At 36.3% G+C, this 20,508-nt stretch overlaps 1 protein-coding gene across 9 annotated transcripts in view; it reads right to left on the reverse strand.

The window, feature by feature from the left end:
* Nucleotides 1-20,508, reverse strand: part of TRDMT1 (tRNA aspartic acid methyltransferase 1) — a 72,668-nt gene that overhangs the window by 32,100 nt on the left and 20,060 nt on the right. For 7 of the 9 annotated variants that reach the window (XM_082385605.1, XM_082385606.1, XM_082385604.1 and 4 more), the window contains exon 2: nt 4,650-4,759. In XM_082385605.1, coding sequence (XP_082241731.1) covers nt 4,650-4,759 — 110 coding nt within the window. Of the gene's footprint in view, nt 1-4,649; nt 4,760-4,866; nt 4,985-20,508 lie in introns of those variants that run through there. The other 2 variants (XM_082385609.1, XM_082385611.1) reach the window with 2 other exon arrangements.

The raw sequence follows: 20,508 nt of genomic DNA on the forward strand, positions 1-20,508 counted from the left end.
TACTTTGCCTTGAAGTTTATGAAATGCATTGCTACCGGTGACTGGAAAGATGATGTTGTCCCCATAGTCCTCCTCTCTATGATGCCCAGGGGGAAAGATATTCTGTTCTCAATAAGAGGGATAGATATCCTTCAACACATAAGTAGATTATTTCTACCTTTTGATTACCCAATCATAGAGCCAGGAAATGTTCCCATTTCATACTGGCTGAAAGAAAACTTAAAACAAATCTGTTGGGTAAACAAAATGTGGTATACCCATATAATGGAATATTACTCAGTCAGTAAAAGAAATGAAGCACTGACACATGCTAGAACATGGATGTATGGAAACATTATGCAATTGTAAGAATCCAGACCAAAAAAAGCCACATATTATATGATCCCATTTATATGAAATGTCTAGAATAGTCAAATCCATAGAGACAGAAAGTAGATTAGTGGTTGCCAGGGGTTGGGGGGAAGAAGAAATGGGGAGTGACTGGTAATGGCTACAGGATTACCTTTTGGGGGATGAAGACATTCTAGAATTAGAAAGTGGTAATGGTTACACAACTTTGTAAGTAAATGAAAAAAAAAAGAAAACACTGAATTGTAGACTTTAAAACAGTGAACTTCACGGGATGTGAATTGTATCTCACTGAAAAAAAATCTGTGAGACTTCTGCTTCTGTCTGTGAGTTGTGTAAATAAACTAGAAAATTGGGAGAAATGTAATAACTGTTTTCAGATATTGGAATTGGACCACAGACAGAGCAGGACGGCCATTCCTTAGAAAAGGAAAAAAAAAAAACTTGAAGATAATTCAACTTTCTGCCTAGAGATAATTTCCATACGGCAGTGAAGGGAAAGGAAATCCAAACTGTACCTGGTAATGTAGATGAGTTGAAGACAGAGGTTGGAGTTCAAGATCAAAGTGACTAGAATTTGCAGAGCAGAGTGCCAGACAAAAAGAAGCTGCACAGGGAAAGAGATACAGAAATCTGCATAACATTCCCCTTGAGTGTCTTGCTGAGTATCAACCTGTGCATGCATCAGGCAAAATGCCTTGAGGTAGGGCAAAGAACAACTGCTGGAAAAGGAACAATTACTGGGAAGTTGTAAGCCAAAAAAATTCCCAGATCTCAGGGCTAGCAATCATTTGAGTTAACATCCAGAGTAGCAAGACCTAGCTGAGTACATGGGGCATTTAATAGCAATCTAAGAAAGGTCATATATTGATAGTAAGATTAGACTAGCCTTACAGTAAAGGCTACTCCAGATCCAGTTTGAAATGCTTAACAATAAGCCTCAAAAGAATCAAGATGATCTGAAATTAACTGCCTCTGAGAACAAAATCCAACAGTCCTTAAAAGATTACAGTAAGTGGCAAGACGGGAATAAAGACACAGACCTACTAGAGAATGGACTTGAGGATACGGGGAGGGGGAGGGGTGAGATGTGACAGGGTGAGAGAGTGGCATGGACATATATACACTACCAAATGTAAAATAGATAGCTAGTGGGAAGCAGCCGCATAGCACAGGGAGATCAGCTCGGTGCTTTGTGACCACCTAGAGTGGTGGGATAGGGAGGGTGGGAGGGAGGGAGATGCAAGAGGGAACATATGGGAACATATGTATATGTATAACTGATTCACTTTGTTATAAAGCAGAAACTAACACACCATTGTAAAGCAATTATACTTCAATAAAGATGTTTAAACAACAAAAAAAAAAGATTACAGTAAACTCCAGCACTCAAAAATGTAAAACCTACAATGTTAGGCTCCTAATAAAAAATTACTACAATGCTAAGAAACATGATAATGTCTTATAGCAATTAAATAAATTAAATTCATAATTAAGAACCTTCCCACAAAGAAAACTCCAGGCCCAGGTGGCTCCACTGATGAAATTCTATCATTTATAGAAGAACTGATACTTGTCCTTCACAAACTCTTACAGAAAATATAAGGCTATGTATAAATATAAAAACCATACAAATACGTTATGAGGAAACTACAAAAGTCACCTATAAAGATAAACGCAAAAATAATTAACAAAATTTTAACAAGTGGGATGTAGCATAACATAAAACTGATGGTATATCATGACAAGTAGGATTTAACCCAGGAATGCAATACTGACTTAACATTCAAAAAAGGAATTGATATGATCACCATATTATCAGAATACAAAGGAAAATGATATAATCATGTCAAAAGATGCAAAAAAAAAAAAAAGCATTTGACAAAACTCAAAACCTGTTCATGATACAAATTCTCAGAAAACAAAATAAAAGGAAATTTCCTCAACTTGATAAAAGGCATCTATGAAAAATATACGACTCACATCTACAAAATGACTGAAAGTTCCCTCCTAAGATCTAGAAGAAGGCAAGGATGTCCACTGTCACACTTTTTATTCAACATTGTAAAGAACGTCCTAGACAATGCAATAAGGCAAGAAAAAAAGTCACACTGGTTGGAAGGGAAAAGTAAAACTCTTTTTTTCCTCAGGCAATATAACTGTACATGTTAAAAAATCCTAAAAAATCAATATTAAATTACCAGAACTAATAAGTCAATATAGCAGTCACAGGATACTAGGTCAATAAATAAAAATAAGTGTAAGACTAGTATACTAAATATCACAAAATATAGCTGATACAAATTAAAGAAGACCTAAATAAGTGAAGAGAGATACCATGTTCATGGATTGGAAGACTCTCTTTTATGAAGATATCAGTTCTTCCAAAACCAATCAGTGAAATTCCAATCAAAATATCTTTTTTTTTGTAGGAATTGGTAAGCTGATTCTGAAATTTACACAGAAATGTAAATGACAGTGTAGCCAAAATAATCTTGAAAAAGAAAATCAGAAGTTTGAGAACTTACATCACCTGAATTCAATACATATTATAAAGTTATAATAACCAGTTTTATATGCACTTAGGAAAAAAAAAATGACCTCTACCTCAGACTACACACAAAAAGTAACTTTAACTGGGTCATAAACCTAAATGTAAAAGCCCAAACTATAAAACTTATAGAAGAAAACAGGAAAAAAATGGGGTAAACAAAGATTTCTTAGGACACATAAAACGTGTCCAATAAAAAAAAAAAAGATAAGTAACTTCTGCACTTTGATGAACACAGTTAAGGAAATGAAAAGACAAGTTACAGATTTGGAGAAAATATTTGTCATACATATTTCTGACAATCAACTTGAATCCAGGAAACTTAAACAACTCTTAAAACTAAATGATAATAGCACAAACATACCAAATAAAAACTGGGAAAGAAATTTCATCACGAAAAACATAGAAATGGACAATAAGTACATGAAAAAAATACTCAACATTATTAGTCACCAGGGAAATGCAAATTAAAATCACAATACCACTGTATGCTCACAAGAGTGGCTAATATTTAAAAGACTGACAACAGCAATTGTTGGTAGGGATGTGAAACAACTGAAACACTTAAACATTGATTGTGTGACTGTAAAATGGTATGAACACTATGGAAAACAGTTGGCATTTTCTCATAAAATTAAAGAAATTTGCCATATGATACAGCAATTCTACTCCCAGGTATATATCCACAAGAAGTAAAAACAAAGTCCACATAAAAACTTGTACATGAATATTCATAGCAACTTTTTTATAACAGTCAAAAACTGGAAACAATCTAAATGTCAAACATCATGTGAATGGATATACATTTTGTACTATGAAATATTCCACTGTACAGAATATCACTGAACAATAATGAAGAGCCAACTACAGATAGATAACAACAATGTGGGTAAATGCAAAAAAACATTACACTAAACAAGAGAAGTCATACTCAAAAAAATTACACTCATGATTCTATTTAGGGTATGACTAGAACTGGAAAATTTAATCTGTAATGACTGAAAGCAGATCAACAGTTGCCTGGGGTTGGGGTCAGAGACTGAGTAAAACAAGGCATTAAGGAACATTTTAGGGTGATAGATGTTTTAAGTCTCGATTGTGGTTACACAGTATATATTGGTCAAAATTCAAACTACACACTTACAATGAGGGCAGTTTATTGTATGTAAATTATGGCTTCATGAAAAATGTGTGTGTAAAATTTTTTATGACGTGAAATTGGGAGAAAAACACAATTTCATATTATTTTAAAAATAACAAAAGTGTTAAACACTTCTGCTGAGTTAATCACAGGCAAAACGGTATCTTTAACTTTGACTGGCTTCAACAAGAAGCATTCAACAAGTAATATCCAATCACTTTTTTTACTCTCTTTTTTTCACTCCTGCTATATATATATTGCACATGAGTAATGCTTAAAAATAAAGAATTAAGTAAAGTTTAATATCATTACAGAACCAAGAATTTAGAAGTCAAGCATATTCTTACATTTCAATTCTTTCTCTCAGAGACCAAAATATTGATTGTCTTTCTCTAAAGCTAGAAATTTTAAAAAAGGAAAAAAGGCAAAAAATAACATGCTGTCTTCTGACAGAATAAAAAATGTTAATCTAATTCCCTTCTCCTAAACTTTTTCATTTATATATGACTTATCTTCAAATGAAGACACCAGAAATCGGTATCTTACGGTATTCCTCAATTACATTTTCCTTGCTATATACAGACTTATTAAAACAATACTGTTACTCACTTCAATTGTCTTGGCCAGTAACGGTGTGTGAGGGAAATTATACTTGTATACTTCGTTAGCGACAGTGTTTACATCAACGGCAGCCACCACTTGTGCAGGTACACAGCTTTCTGTAATGATAAGTGGAATAACTGAAAAGGTAAAGTCCTTAACAACAATTTGTTCATCATAGAGAGAAGCCAAAATAATAACAGAATTTTGTAGTACATTTCCTCACTTCCTCAATTATCCGGCCAGATCTCAGGTTGTCAGTGGACAACAAAGCCAGGAGGAGCTAGGCGCGAAGTAGAATATTTATGTACCTCTGGTTCGTCTCTCTCAACAGCATTCTCATGCTAAAAATAAGATTTAAATATTTTAGTCATTATCTCTTATATTTGCTTTCCTTCCTCCATTAAGATACACATTTATGAGTCGAATGGAAAGTTTTCCTGAATTAAAACAAACCAAAAATAGAAAAGTGAAGTACAGTAAGTCCCCTACATACGAACGAGTTCCGTTCTGAGAGCGCGTTCATAAGTCCAATTTGTTCGCAAGTCCAGCAAAGTTAGCCTAAGTACCCAACTAACACAATCGGCTATATAGTACTGTACTGTAATAGGTACTGTACTGTAATACTTTTCACACAAATAATACATAACAAACAAACAAATGCAAAAAATAAAGAAAACATTTTTAATCTTACAGTACAGTTTCCATTGTTGTCACTTGGTGCTTCTTGGCAGTACCAGCTACATCACCACTGCTTTTACACTTGCTTCAGGACATCTCAGCTTGAAATAGATACTGTACTACTGTACTCTATACAGTACTGTACAGTAAAGTACACATAAGCAGAACCACTTGTAGAGGATGCACGCATGTGACAATGTACGCCAGACACATGAACTAACTTACGTGATTGGACATGAGAACACACGTTCACATCTTTGAAAGTTCGCAACTTGAAGGTTCATATGTAGGGGACTTACTATATATTCTTAAAAGCCATATCGCTTGGAAATTTATAAATAAATTAACTACCATTTTTTCCTCAACTTCTAACATTAATACAATGCTGCTTCCCAATACCATTGAAAATGCTTTTAGGTAAGTTTTGGTAAGTTTCAGGTAAATTTGTTTTTCTTTTTTCTTTAAATAGCTTTATTGATATGCAACTCACATATCACAAAATTCACCTGTTGAAAGTTTAGGTAAGTTTTTAAAGGAGGTGAAAAATTAATTGGTGTCCAAATGTAAAAAGCTCTCAGACTAAAAATTAAAAATTTTGACAGAGAGAAGGTGAGAAGAGTAAGAGAAATAAGTACAAGGGCATGTCTTCCTTCACTGCCTGTCTGTCTTGCTGCTAAAGAAAGGCATTTTTTCATAATGCTTTCAGATTCAGAGAATTTTGTCATAGTCTTTAAATGGCAGTCAAAATTTCAACCATGTAAACATAGCTGCTGTTATATTTTGCAATTATCACCCTCTTTGCACTTCTTCCCCAAACACATACAAACCCAATTATGTGTAAACCCTGTCCCAAATCAGTAGAAAATGTGGTTTTTAAAATAAAAGTATTTGAGACGTCTTAGGAAAATCATCAGAGAAAATGTTACAAAATTACATAGTAGCTCCAAATAGCTATTTCTTTAATAACCATTTCTGTTCATAGTTAAATTAGGCAGCCCAAATATCAAAAAATGAAAGAGAAAAATATTAGGATGTGAGGAGCTAGGCTTCATGCAGCAGGCACCTGGAAATAAAACCCAGATCACAGACGATGGGGCGAGGAGGGAAGCTCACACACATTCAGAAAACAATCACAACCCTACACTGAGGCCTGGAAAAGATAATGCCAGAGAGAAAACAGGGTTTAAATGTGTCTAAGTAGATATTTACTACATGTGTACTACTAGGCTCAAGACCCTGGGCTAGGACCAGTTATCTTCTAGGTACCCTGCTGTCTTGTATGCAGGTCACTGGAACTTCAAGGTCCAGTTAGTACTATCATAGGCAGCTGCCTCTAAGTGAGTTTAAATTCAATAACTAGTTTACTTGCCTTTGTATAAAGTCAATTTAAGTTCTAAATTATATCTTTGTCAAAGGCATCAGAGAGATCTTGAAACATAAATCAAGGTTTTTAGACAAACTAACAAAAATTAGTATATAAGGATCAATTTGCAAAATCACAAACCTTATAATCCAGGTCAAGAACTATACAACTACTAATCATTTTAAGAGAGCTCAGAATTAAATAACTTCACTGAACTATTCTACTGTTTTGCTAAATAAGATATGTTGTAATTAGCATGATGCTTGTCTTCCTGTTATATATATAGCAATCTGGGATTGCCTGGAGTTAGTTCATATGATTTTTCTCCTTTTTCAGGCTGAATGAAAATCCACAGTAATGTGCCAAATCTGTACCATAATCAATAATTAATTTTATGTTCTTGTATTATGTGCCTGGAAGACATAAAAACTAATAAAACTCAACTGCCAAATGAGTGTTTTATGTGGTGATGAAAGAACTGATGAACCGAAAATTCTTTCTCAGGAAACAATAGATTTTTAAAGTCAATAAACAAGTGCACTGTTTGCACATATTTTAGACTGTTATAAAAAAGGATCTACTGCATAACCTATAAAGTTATTTCCATGATGAAAAATAAACATACTAAGACCTTACTGACACTAATTCAACCTGCCTTTTCAAAACAGACTGTTTTGGGGTATGAGTGTGTAACCAAGGAAAAAGTTGAACTTATAAATAACACTCTTAAAATCAAGCCTTTCAATTCTATCAAAATCTTAAATTAAGCTCCAAAGACAAGTTGTTTTGATATTTCTTACTGTACACTTTAAATCTATGGCCTCCAAAAATCTTTGTTAAGCTGCATACACAGATTTTGAAAATGTTTAACTAAAAATAACCAAACAAATATAATTCAACAGATTTTTGCCTAAGTGAGCTCCATCACTTAAGTGATCCAGGAGTAGTAATTCTCAAAGGGGAGAGAGAATTGGGGAAATGGGATCCATAGGCTCTTCTGGGGAAGTAGAAGGAGAGGATGGGTTTTCAGCACTTTGATCTATTGCTTCCCCTGGATTTTATTCATGGTATTTCAGTTATTATTCTGGACTGCATATTTATCAACAAAAAGCATAGGTACTAAGACATTCCAGTTAGAGAAATGCAACATAAATGATTTTAAAGGATTGTCAGATTAGATCTACAAGAAAAGGTTAAGGGGTAGCATACTCCCATTTATATGAGACCTAAACTAAAAAATGGTAGATTTAGTTATGTCAAGAGAGACTTCTAGGTGAAATGTTAGAACTGTCACGTAAAATGAAGATTGGTTCAAGATGGAGGAGTAGAAGTACGGGCGCTCACTCCCTCTTGCGAGAGCACCGGAATCACAACTAACAGCTGAACAATCATTGACAGGAAGACACTGGAACTCACAAAAAAGATACCCCACATCCAAAGACAAAGGAGAAACTGCAGTGAGACGGTAGGAGGGGCGCAATCACAATAAAATCAAATCCCATAACTGCTGCGTGGACGACTCACAAACTGGAGAACACTTATACCACAGAAGTCCACCCACGGGAGTGAAGGTTCTGAGCCCCACGTCAGGCTTCCCAACCTGGGGGTCCAGCAACGGGAGGAGGAATTCCCAGAGAATCAGACTTTGAAGCGTAGCGGGATTTGACTGCAGGACTTCGAGAGAATTGGGGAAACAGAGATTCCACTCTTGGAAGGCACACAAAAAGTAGTGTGTGCATCAGGACACAGGGGGAAGAAGTAGTGACCCCATAGGAAACTAAACCAGACCTACCTGCTAGTGTTGGAGGGTCTCCTGTAGAGGCGGGGGTGGCTGTGGCTCACCGCGGGGACAAGGACACTGGCAGCAGAAGTTCTGGGAAGTACTCCTTGGTGTGAGCCCTCCCCGAGTCCACCATCAGCCACACCAAAGGGCCTGTAGGCTCCAGTGCTGGGTCACCTCAGCCAAACAACCAACAGGGAAGGAACTCAGCCCCACCCATCAGCAGACAAGCAGATTAAAGTTTTACTGAGCTCTGCCCACCAGAGCAACACCTCGCTCTACCGCCACCAGTCCCTCCCGTCAGGAAGCTGGCACAAGCCTCTTAGATAGCCCCATCCACCAGAGGGTAGACAACAGAACCAGGAAGAACTACAATCCTACAGCATGTGGAACAAAAACCACATTCACAGAAAGACAGACAAAATAAAAAGGCAGAGGACTATGTACCAGATGAAGGAACAAGAAAACACCCCAGAAAAACAATTAAGTGAAGTGGAGATAGGCAACCTTCCAGAAAATGAATTCAGAATAATGATAGTGAAGATGATCCAGGACCTCAGAAAAAGAATGGAGGCAAAGATGGAGAAAATGCAAGAAATGTTTAACAAAGACCTCGAAGAATTAAAGAACAAACAAACGGAGATGAACAATACAATAACTGAAATGAAAAATACACTAGAAGGGATCAATAGCAGAATAATTGAGGCAGGGACTTCGGTGGTGGCACAGTGGTTAAGAATCCACCTGCCAATGCAGGGGACACGGGTTCGAGCCCTGGTCCGGGAAGATCCAACATGCCACAGAGCAACTAAGGTCATGCACCACAATTACTGAGCCTGCGCTCTAGAGCCTGCAAGCCACAACTACTGAGTCCATGTGCCACGACTACTGAAGCCCGTGCGCCTAGAGCCAATACTCTGCAACAAGAGAAGCCACCTCAATGAGAAGCCTGTGCACCACAACGAAGAGTAGCCCCCACTCGCTGCCACTAGAGAAAGCCCACATGCAGCAATGAAGACCCACATACCCAAAAATAAATAAATGTTTAAAAAAAAGAATAACTAAGGCAGAAGAATGGGTAAGTGACCTGGAAGACAGAATGGTGGAATTCACTGCTACAGAACAGAATAAAGAAAAAAGAATGAAAAGAATTGAAGACAGCCTAAGAGACCTCTGGGACAACATTAAGCTCACCAACATTTGCATTATAGGTGTCCCAGAAGGAGAAGAGAGAGAAAAAGGACCCGAGAAAATATTTGAAGAGATTATAGTCGAAAACTTCATAACATGGGAAAGGAAATAGCCACCCAAGTCCAGGAAGTGCAGAGAGTCCCAGGCAGGATAAACCCAAGGAGAAACACGCCGAGACACATAGTAATCAAAGTGGCAAAAATTAAAGATAAAGAAAAATTATTGAAAGCAGCAAAGGAGAAACAACAAATAACATACAGGGGAACTCCCCATAAGGTTAACAGCTGATTTCTCAGCAGAAACTCTACAAGCCAGAAGGGAGTGGCACGATATATTTAAAGTGATGGAAGGGAAGAACCTATAACCAAGATTACTCTACCTGGCAAGAATCTCATTCAGATTCGACGGAGAAATCAAAAGCTTTACAGACAAGCAAAAGCTAAGAGAATTCAGCACCACCAAACCAGCTTTACAGCAAATGCTAAAGGAACTTCTGTAAGTGGGTAACACAAGGGAAGAAAAGGACCCACAAAAACAAACACAAAACCATTAATAAAATGGTAATAGGAACATATGTATTGATAATTACCTTAAATGTGAACGGATTAAATGTTCCAACCAAAAGACACAGGCTTGCTGAATGGATACAAAAACAAGACCCGTATATATGCTGTCTACAAGAGACCCACTTCAGACCTAGGGACACATACAGACTGAAAGTGAGGGGATGGAAAAAGATATTCCATGCAAATGGAAATCAAAAGAAAGCTGGAGTAGCAATACTCATATCAGATAAAATAGACTTTAAAATAAAGAATGTTACAAGAGACAAGGAAGGACACTACATAATGATCAAGAGATCAATCCAAGAAGAAGATATAACAATTATAAATATATATGCACCCAACATAGATGCGCCTCAATACATAAGGCAAATGCTAATAGCTATAAAAGAGGAAATCAACAGTAACACAATGATAGTGGAGGACTTACACCGCACTTACACCAATGGACAGATCATCCAGACAAAAAATTAATAAGGAAACACAAGCTTTAAATGACACAATAGACCAAATAGATTTAATTGATATTTATAGGACATTCAATCTAAAAACAGCATATTACACTTTCTTCTCAAGTGCACACGGAACATTCTCCAGGATAGAGCACATCTTGGGTCACAAATCAAGCCTTGGTAAATTTAAGAAAATTGAAATCATATCATGCATCATTTCCGATGGCAATGCTATGAGATTAGAAATAAATTACAGGGGAAAACCATAAAAAATACGAACATGTGGAGGCTAAACAATATGTTACTAAATAACCAAGAGATCACTGAAGAAATCAAAGAGGAAATCCCAAAAAAAAACACCTAGAGACAAATGAGAACGAAAACACAATGATCCAAAACCTATGGGATGCAGCAAAAGCAGTTCTACGAGGGAAGTTTATAGCAATACAATCCTACCTCAGTAAACAAGAAAAATCTCAAATTAAAAAAATCTAACCTTACACCTAAAGGAACTAGAGAAAGAAGAACAAACAAAACCCAAAGTTAGTAGAAGGAAAGAAATCATAAAGATCAGAATAGAGGGCTTCCCTGTGGCGCAGTGGTTCAGAATCTGCCTGCCAATGCAGAGGACACGGGTTCGAGCCCTGGTCAGGGAGGATCCCACATGCCACGGAGCAACTAGGCCCGTGAGCCACAACTACTGAGCCTGCGCATCTGGAGCCTGTGCTCCGCAACAAGAGAGGCCGCGATAGTGAGAGGCCCACACACATGAAGAGTGGCCCCCGCTTGCCGCAACTAGAGAAAGCCCTCACATAGAAACGAAGACCCAACACAGCCAAAAAATAAATATAAATAAATAAATAATTAATTAATTTTAAAAAAAAAGAATAACAACCAATACTTATAAAAAAATATTAAAAAAAAATAAGAACAGAAATAAATGAAATAGAGACAAAGAAAACAATAGCAAAGATCAATAAAACTAAAAGATGGTTCTTTGAGAAGGTAAACAAAATTGATAAACCTTTAGCCAGACTGATCAAGAAAAAGAGGGAGAGCACTCAAATCAATAAAATTAGAAATGAAAAAGGATAAGTTACAACAGACACCGCAGAAATACAAAACATCATTAAGAGACTACTACAAGCAACTCTATGCCAATAAAATGGACAACCTGGAAGAAATGGACAAATTCCTAGAAAGGTATAACCTTCCAAGACTGAACGAGGAAGAAACAGAAAATATGAACAGGTCAATCACAAGTAATGACATTGAAACTGTGATTAAAAATCTTCCAACAAACAAAAGTCCAGGAACAGATGGCTTCACAGGTGAATTCTATCAAACATTTAGAGAAGAGCTAACACCCATCCTTCTCAAACTCTTCCAAAAAACTACAGAGGAAGGAACACTCCCAAACTCATCTTATGAGGCCACCATCACCCTGATACCAAAACCAGACAAAGATACTACACAAAAAAGAAAATTACAGACCAATATCACTGATGAATATAGATGCAAAAATCCTCAACAAAATACTAGCAAACAGAATCCAACAACACATTAAAAGGATCATACACCATGATCAAGTGGGGTTTATCCCAGGAAGGCAAGGATTCTTCCATATATGCAAATCAATCAATGTGACACACCATATTAACAAATTGAAGAATAAAAACCATACGATCATCTCAATAGATGCAGAAAAAGCTTTTGACAAAATTCAACACCCATTTATGATAAAAACTCTCCAGAAAGTGGGCATAGAGGGAACCTACCTCAACATAATAAAGGCCATATATGACAAACCCACAGCAAACATCATTCTCAATGGTGAAAAACTGAAAGCATTTCCTCTAAGATTAGGAACAAGACAAGGATGTCCACTCTCGCCACTATTATTCAACATAGTTTTGGAAGTCCTAGCCACAGCAATCAGAGAAGAAAAAGAAATAAAAGGAATCTAAACTGGAAAAGAAAAAGTAAAACTGTCACTGTTTGCAGATGACATGATACTATACATAGGGAATCCTAAGGATGCTACCAGAAAACTACTAAAGCTAATCAATGAATTTGGTAAAGTTGCAGGATACAAAATTAAAGCACAGAAATCTCTTGCATTCCTATATACTAACAATGAAAGATCAGAAAGGGAAATTAAGGAAACAATCCCATTCACCATTGCAACAAAAAGAATAAATTACCTAGGAATAAACTTACCTAAGGAGGTAAAAGACCTGTACGCAGGACACTGTAAGACAGTGATGAAAGAAATCAAAGATAATATAAACAGATGGAGAGATATACCATGTTCTTGGATTGGAAAAATCAATATTGTGCAAATGACTCTACTACCCAAAGCAATCTACAGATTCAATGCAATCTCTATCAAATTACCAATGGCATTTTTTACAGAACTGGAACAAAAAAATCTTAAAATTTGTATGGAGACACAAAAGACCCTGAATAGCCAAAGCTATCTTAAGGAAAAAAAACGGAGCTGGAGGACTCAGACTCCCTGACTTCAGACTATACTACAAAGCTACAGTAATCAAGACAGTATAGTACTGGCACAAAAACAGAAATACAGATCAAATGGAACCGGATAGAAAGCCCAGAGATAAACCCATGCACCTATGGTCAACTAATCTATGACAAAGGAGGCAAAGATACACAATGGAGAAAAGACAGTCTCTTCAATAAGTGGTGCTGGGAAAACTGGACAGCTACATGTCAAAGAATGAAATTAGAACACTCCCTAACACTGTACACAAAAATAAGCTCAAAATGGATTAAAGACCTAAATGTAAGGCCAGACACTATCAAACTCTTAGAGGAAAACATAGGAAGAACACTCTTTGACATAAATCACAGCAAGATCTCTTTTGACCCACCTCCTAGAGCAATGGAAATAAAAGAAAAATAAACAAATGGGACCTAATGAAACTTAAAAGCTTTTGTACAGCAAAGGAAACCATAAACAAGATGAAAAGACAACCTCAGAATGGGAAAAAATATTCGCAAACGAATCAATGGACAAAGGATTAACCTCCAAAATATATAAACAGTTCATGCAGCTCAATATTAAAAAAACAAACAACCCAATCAAAAAATGGGCAGAAGACCTAAATAGACATTTCTCCAAAGAAGACATACAGATGGCCAAGAGGCACATGAAAAGCTGCTCAACATCACTAATTATTAGAGAAATGAAAATCAAAACTACAATGAGGTATCACCTCACACCAGTTAGAATGGGCATCATCAGAAAATCTACAAACAACAAATGCTGGAGAAGTTGTGGAGAAAAGGGAACCCTCTTGCACTGCTGGTGGGAATGGAAATTGATACAGCCACTATGGAGAACAGTATGGAGGTTCCTTAAAAAACTAAAAATAGAACTACCATATGACCCAGCAATCCCACTACTGGGTGTATACCCAGAGAAAACCATAATTCAAAAAGACACATGCACCCCAATGTTCACTACAGCACTATTTACAATAGCCAGGTCATGGAAGCAACCTACATGCCCATCGACAGACAAATGGATAAAGAAGATGTGGTACATAGATACAATGCAATATTACTCAGCCATAAAAAGGAACGAAATTGGATCATTTGTAGAGACATGGATGGACCTAGAGACTGTCATACAGAGTGAACTCAGAAAGAGAAAAACAAATATCATATATTAACACATATATGTGTAATCTAGAAAAATGGTACAGATGAACTGGTTTGCAGGGCAGAAATAGAGACAGATTTAGAGAACAAACATATGGACACCAAGGGGGAAAAGTGGTGGTGGTAGGGGGGTGATGAATTGGGAGATTTGGATTGACATGTATACACTAATATGCATAAAATAGATAACTAATAAGAACCTGCTGTATAAAAAATAAAATAAATTTTTTAAAAAAATAATAAAAGGGATAGAGAAAATACCAAAAAAAAAAAAAAAAAGAAATGTCACTGAAAATACATGCGTAATTCCTGCTTTTAAATATGTTTCTTATTAAAGTGGGCAAGAAAGACACACACACATACACACACACACACACACACACACACACACACACACACCATATTTGAATAATGGTTATTTTCCTTCTTTTTCTGATCACACTTTCTGGAAAAGTTGAAGGGGAGAACATCTGGTTGGTAGTAGTAAAAAGGTACAAGTTCACACTCTACCTGTCTTTCCTAACCAAATAAATCAAACAGTTTAATTGTTCATGGATAGCTAAGGTGGAGAAGAAAATCAATATTTTTAAATGTAAATATAAAATTAACTGGCCTACTTTGAAATAAGTAGCTTTTTTTTCTTCTTTTCCTTCTTTATTGTTTTTTTGTGAACTGTATCTCATATAGGTGAGTAATTCTTGAATTACCTCATTATAATCACATCTGAAACATCTAATCAGATATGTTAACACTGACATCTAGTTGTGAAATGGAAGATCAGTTGAATACATCTAATGTCTATTTCTTTTCATTCAAAGTGATAGTTTAATTAAGAATAATAATATTAAGCAAAAACAGACATGCAAGGATTCTGAAATTAAAATAATTACCAAAGTATATTACTTGTTTCTTTTTAAAGATTCTTGCATTTCGAAAATCACAAAATCGGTTACATTTCTTTACATTAACAATGAAATATCAGAAAGGGAACGTAGAAAAACAGTCCTTTTTTAAATCACACACACACACACCAAAAAAGAAACAAAAACAAAAAACTTAGGAATAAACCTGACCAAGGAGGTGAAAGACTTATATGCTGAAAACTATAAAACATTAATAAAGGAGACTGAAGATGATTCAAAGAAATGGAAAGATAATCCATGCTCTTGGATTGGAAGAATTCATATTGTTGAAATGGCCATACTACCCAAAGCAACCTACAGATTTAATGCAATCCCTATCAAATTACCCATGACATTTTTCACATAACTAGAACAAACAACCCTAAAATTTATATGGAACCAGAATTGCCAAAGCAATCCTGAAGAAAAAGAACAAAGCAAGAGGTATAACCCTCCCAGACTTCAGACAATACTATAAAGCTACGGTAATCAAAATGGCATGGTACTGGCACAAAAACAGACATATGGATCAATGGAACAGAATAGAGAGTCCAGAAATAAACCCACACACATATGGACAATTAATCTTCGACAAAGGAGTCAAGAATATAATACAATGGGGAAGTCTCTTCAATAAACAGTATTGGGAAAGTTGGACAGCCTCATGTAAATCAATAAAGTTAGAACACACCTTCACATGATACACAAAAATAAACTCAAAATGGCTTAAAGGCTTAAATGTTAAGACATGACACCATAAAACTCCTAGAAGAGAACATAGGGAAAACATTCTCTGACATAAATCATATCAATGTTTTCTTAGGTCAGTCTCCCAAGGCAACAGAAATAAAAGCAAAAATATACAAATGGGACCTAATGAAACTTACAAGCTTTTGTACAGCAAAGTAAACCATAAACAAAATGAACCTAAGACAACCTACAGAATGGGAGAAAATATGTGCAAATGATGCGACTGACAAAGGCTTAATTTCCAAAATACACAAACAGCTCATACAGCTCAACAACGACGAAAAAAAAAACCCAATCAAAGATGGGCAGAACTAAATAGACATTTCTCTAAAGAAGACATACAGATGGCCAACAGGCACATGAAAAGATGCTCAACATCACTAATTATTAGAGAAATGCACATCAAAACTACAATGAGGTACCACCTCACACCAGTCAGAATGGCCATCATTAAAAAGTCTACAAATAATAAATGCTGGAGAGGGAGTGGAGAAAAGGGAACCCTCCTACAATGTTGATGGGAATGTAAGTTGGTGCAGCCACTATGGAAAACAGTATGGAGGGTCCTCAAAAAACTAAAAATAGAGTTGCCATGTGATCCAGCAATCCCCCTCCTGGACATGTATCTAGATGAAACTATAATTTAAAAAGATACATGCACCCATATGTTCAGAGAAGCACTATTCAGAACAGCCAAGATATGGAAACAACCTAAATGTCCATCGACAGGTGACTGGATAAAGAAGATGTGATACATATATACAATGGAATACTACTCAGCCATAAAAAAGAACAAAATAATGCCATTTGCAGCAACATGGATGGACACAGAGATTATCATACTAAGTGAAGCATGTATAAAGTATACGTGTATGTATGCACATTAAGAAAAAAAGCAAATGTTGACAGGAGCTGTATCTTGATGGTAGAGGTGTGTGCCAGCAAACAGTTGTAACTCAATGCATTATTTTATCCCACCAACACAATAGTCAAAAGAATAAAAAACAATAAGAATTAAACTACACTGACACAGTTTTTTCGAGATCCACAAGAATTAGCATATGGCCCAAAATATAATGAGTCGAAAGCTACCTATTTAAATACCTAATAGAATTCAAGGGATAGAAATCTGTCTTCTCCATTTTTCTTATGACATTTAAGACCTTCACCTTAAGCTCTTAAATAAGGGCACAACCATGTTTAAAAACACATTTATCTAAATAAACACATGTAATCCAGCCTACTACAGGTTTAAACAACAAAGACTATTTTACATAAATTTGCTGTGAGTAAATGAACATCTGTGAATGGTTCATCACTATAAAATGTTGAAACGTTTTTGGTGATGCTTTCTCCTAATTTAAAAGATGACAATTTCTGACATAGTCATTCTGACAAAGTCAATGAAAAAATGACAAGTGATATAAGCATCAGTACCCTGTACCTAGTTAGTTGTGAATGAAAAAAAAAGACTTGTAAAAATATAATTATGTTACCAATCATAAAGATTCCTGAGATTAAACTCGAAACTTCTCTCCTGCCATTGAGCTCCTCTTTGCTTTATAGTAAACCCTCCTTGAAAGCTTATACTGTATTTTTCATCATTATAAACTTTATGAAGTTTTAAACCCTATCCTGAATTTCTGCTATAGGCACTTCTAAATGAAGAATTAAGTTTTACAATTCTGCACTAGCCCAGAAAGTACAGGCTGGTCCTAAGACCTCAAAGGAAAATGCACTTCAATTACTTCAGTCCTCATTTTCCTCCTCCATACTCCTCCTGGCTAGTATATGCAAACCTTTTTCCACTAAGCCACATAGTAGTCGACAAATATTAGCTATCATTGTTTTTTTTTAATCAAGGCTGTCACAGGCACACCCTACAGAGATCTTTTATTCAAAGTGTGTGTGTGTGCACACATGTGTGTCTCTGTTCACTTGTCCCGAGAAAGAACGATTTAGAATATGGATATCTAACTAGTTAGCTCTTTCTCTGCCTGTGTTTGAATTTTAGCTCCACCATTTCCAACCGTGTGACTTGGACAAGTTCCTTGACCTCCTTATGCCTCAGTGTCTTTACCTGTAAAACAGAGATAATAAAGTACCTACGTCATAGTCTTCTGAGGATTAAATTAATTGATACCTATGAAGCTCTTACTTTTGTGCTGGCCATATAGTAATCACTCAATAAACATTTGCTATTATTATTATCAACAGTAAGAATATCAAATGCTAAGAAAAACCAGGTGCGATAGGAATTCTCACTACAGATATGAACATCAATTGAGGATTCAGTGTTTTAGGAGTAGTTTGACAGTATGTATCTAAAGTGTTAAAAATTGCTTTGGACTTACCAATTTTATCTTTGGGCACATATCCTAAGATACGGCAGGCAGAATAATGACCCCTCAAAGATGTCCACATCCTAATCCCTGAAGCCTGTGAAATGTTTCCTTACATGGCAATGGGGACTTTGCAGATATGACTAAGGATCTTATTAAAAAGAGGAGATTATCCTGGCTTAAGATGATACGCCCGATGTAATCACAAGAAGGATGGAGGAGGGTTAGAGTCAGAGAAGGAGATGTGATGAGGGAAGCAGAGGTCAGAGAGAAAGATTCGAAGATGCTACACTTCTGGCTTTGAAGATGCAGGAAGGGGTCATAAGCCACCTGTAGGTGACCTAAAGACACTGGAGAAGGCCAGGAAACAGATTCTCTCCTATGGCCTCCAGAAGGAACCAGCCCTGGCGACACCTTGATTTTAAGCCATCTAACCTCCAGCACTATAAGATAATATATTTGTGTTGCTTTAAGCCACTAAGTTTATGGTAAATTGTTATAGCAGCAACAGAAAACTAATATATAAGGCAATAACAGAGATGTAGAGAAAAGATTCACATGAAGTATAAATGTTATTTTATTTATAATAGTGAAAATTACAAGCAACCTAATTGTGGAAATTCCATAAAATGGAAGGTCACACAACCATTAAAAACCAAGTTTACAAAAATACATTTAATGGCAAGGAAAAATTCAAGATATTCTAAGTGAAAAAAAGAAAGCTATAATTTAATGTTCATGGACACATGCAGAATGCAGATTGAAAACCTATCATCTAAATCCTCAGCAGGGTTTATCCCTGCATGAACATCACATATGATTTTTATTTTTAAATTTTCTTCTTCATTTGTGTAGCATCAGTACTTGCGCAGACTATAATCTCTGGAGGAACGAATACGGCATGTCTATATGTATCCCCATCACACAGCACGGTAACCGACACAGAAACCAGTCAATACTTATGTGTCCTGAATGAATAAATGAGTATGTTTTCAGTATTTCCCAATTTTTAACAAAGGTATTATAGATACAGTTAAAAATAAAAAGAGCACTAAACGTAAAAATGATTTTTTTGGGGGGGCCACACCATGCGGCACGTGGGATCTTAGTTCCCCGACCAGGGGTCGAACCCGTGCCCCCTCCATTGGGAGCCCAGAGTCTTAACCACCAGACCATCAGGGAAGTCCCCCAAAATGATATTTTTAAAATATTCAACTTCACTAGTAATCAAAAAATTAAAATAACAATTTCACCTAGTAAATTCTATAGTCTTAAATACTATATTGGCATATCTATGGTCACACAAACACTATGAGATTTAACTGGTATGTCCTTTTAAAAAGGAACTTGACAATATCATCAATCTTTAAAATGCTCATACCCTGTAACTTATTCACTCATTCAACAAATATTAATTGAGCATCTGCTCTGTGCAAGCACTATTCTTGATGCCAGGGATACAACAGTGAACAAAATAGAACAAAACAAACAAATCCTTACACACACAAAACAAAACTCTGACACAGAACATCCCAATCTTATAGAGCTTACGTTTTAGAAGGAGAGGCAATTAAAAGCATAAACAAGTAAAACAGATAGTACAATGGGCAATAATTAGTGCTGAGGGTAAAAATCAAACAGAAAGGGCTACGGGGAGGCAGGGCAGAGGGTGCGGTTTCGGCTACTGGCCAGGGAAGCCCTGAGAAGATGCCGCTAGAGTAAACACGAAGGACTAGCGTGTGTCTGTGTGGGGAGCAGCCTCCCAGGCAAGGGAGCAGCAAGTGCAACCGCACCGCAACAGGAATGTTCTTGGTGCGCGTAGGACAGCAAGGCCACCATCCCCACCCCACTCCCGGAGCTCATGCTGAGAGCAGGACAATGTGCACCCTCCCCGACCTATTTCTGTGTCCACACTCGTCCACATCACACACACACACATACTGTACGTATGTGCCCGAATATATGACAACCAGCATAAAAGCCAGTTGCCCATTTTCCACATGAGAATACCCAAAATTAGATGTACAGCCATTTCCATTATATAGACGATGAAAGGAAATGACTTCATATTATATAATTTATTAATTTCATTATATAAACATATTTCAAATAACAGTCTTATTATGTGCATTTAGAAATATTACTTTTTCCACTCAA

Source organism: Balaenoptera borealis (assembly GCF_965194805.1).
Source record: "Balaenoptera borealis genome assembly, chromosome: 3".
Lineage (NCBI taxonomy): Eukaryota > Metazoa > Chordata > Mammalia > Artiodactyla > Balaenopteridae > Balaenoptera > Balaenoptera borealis.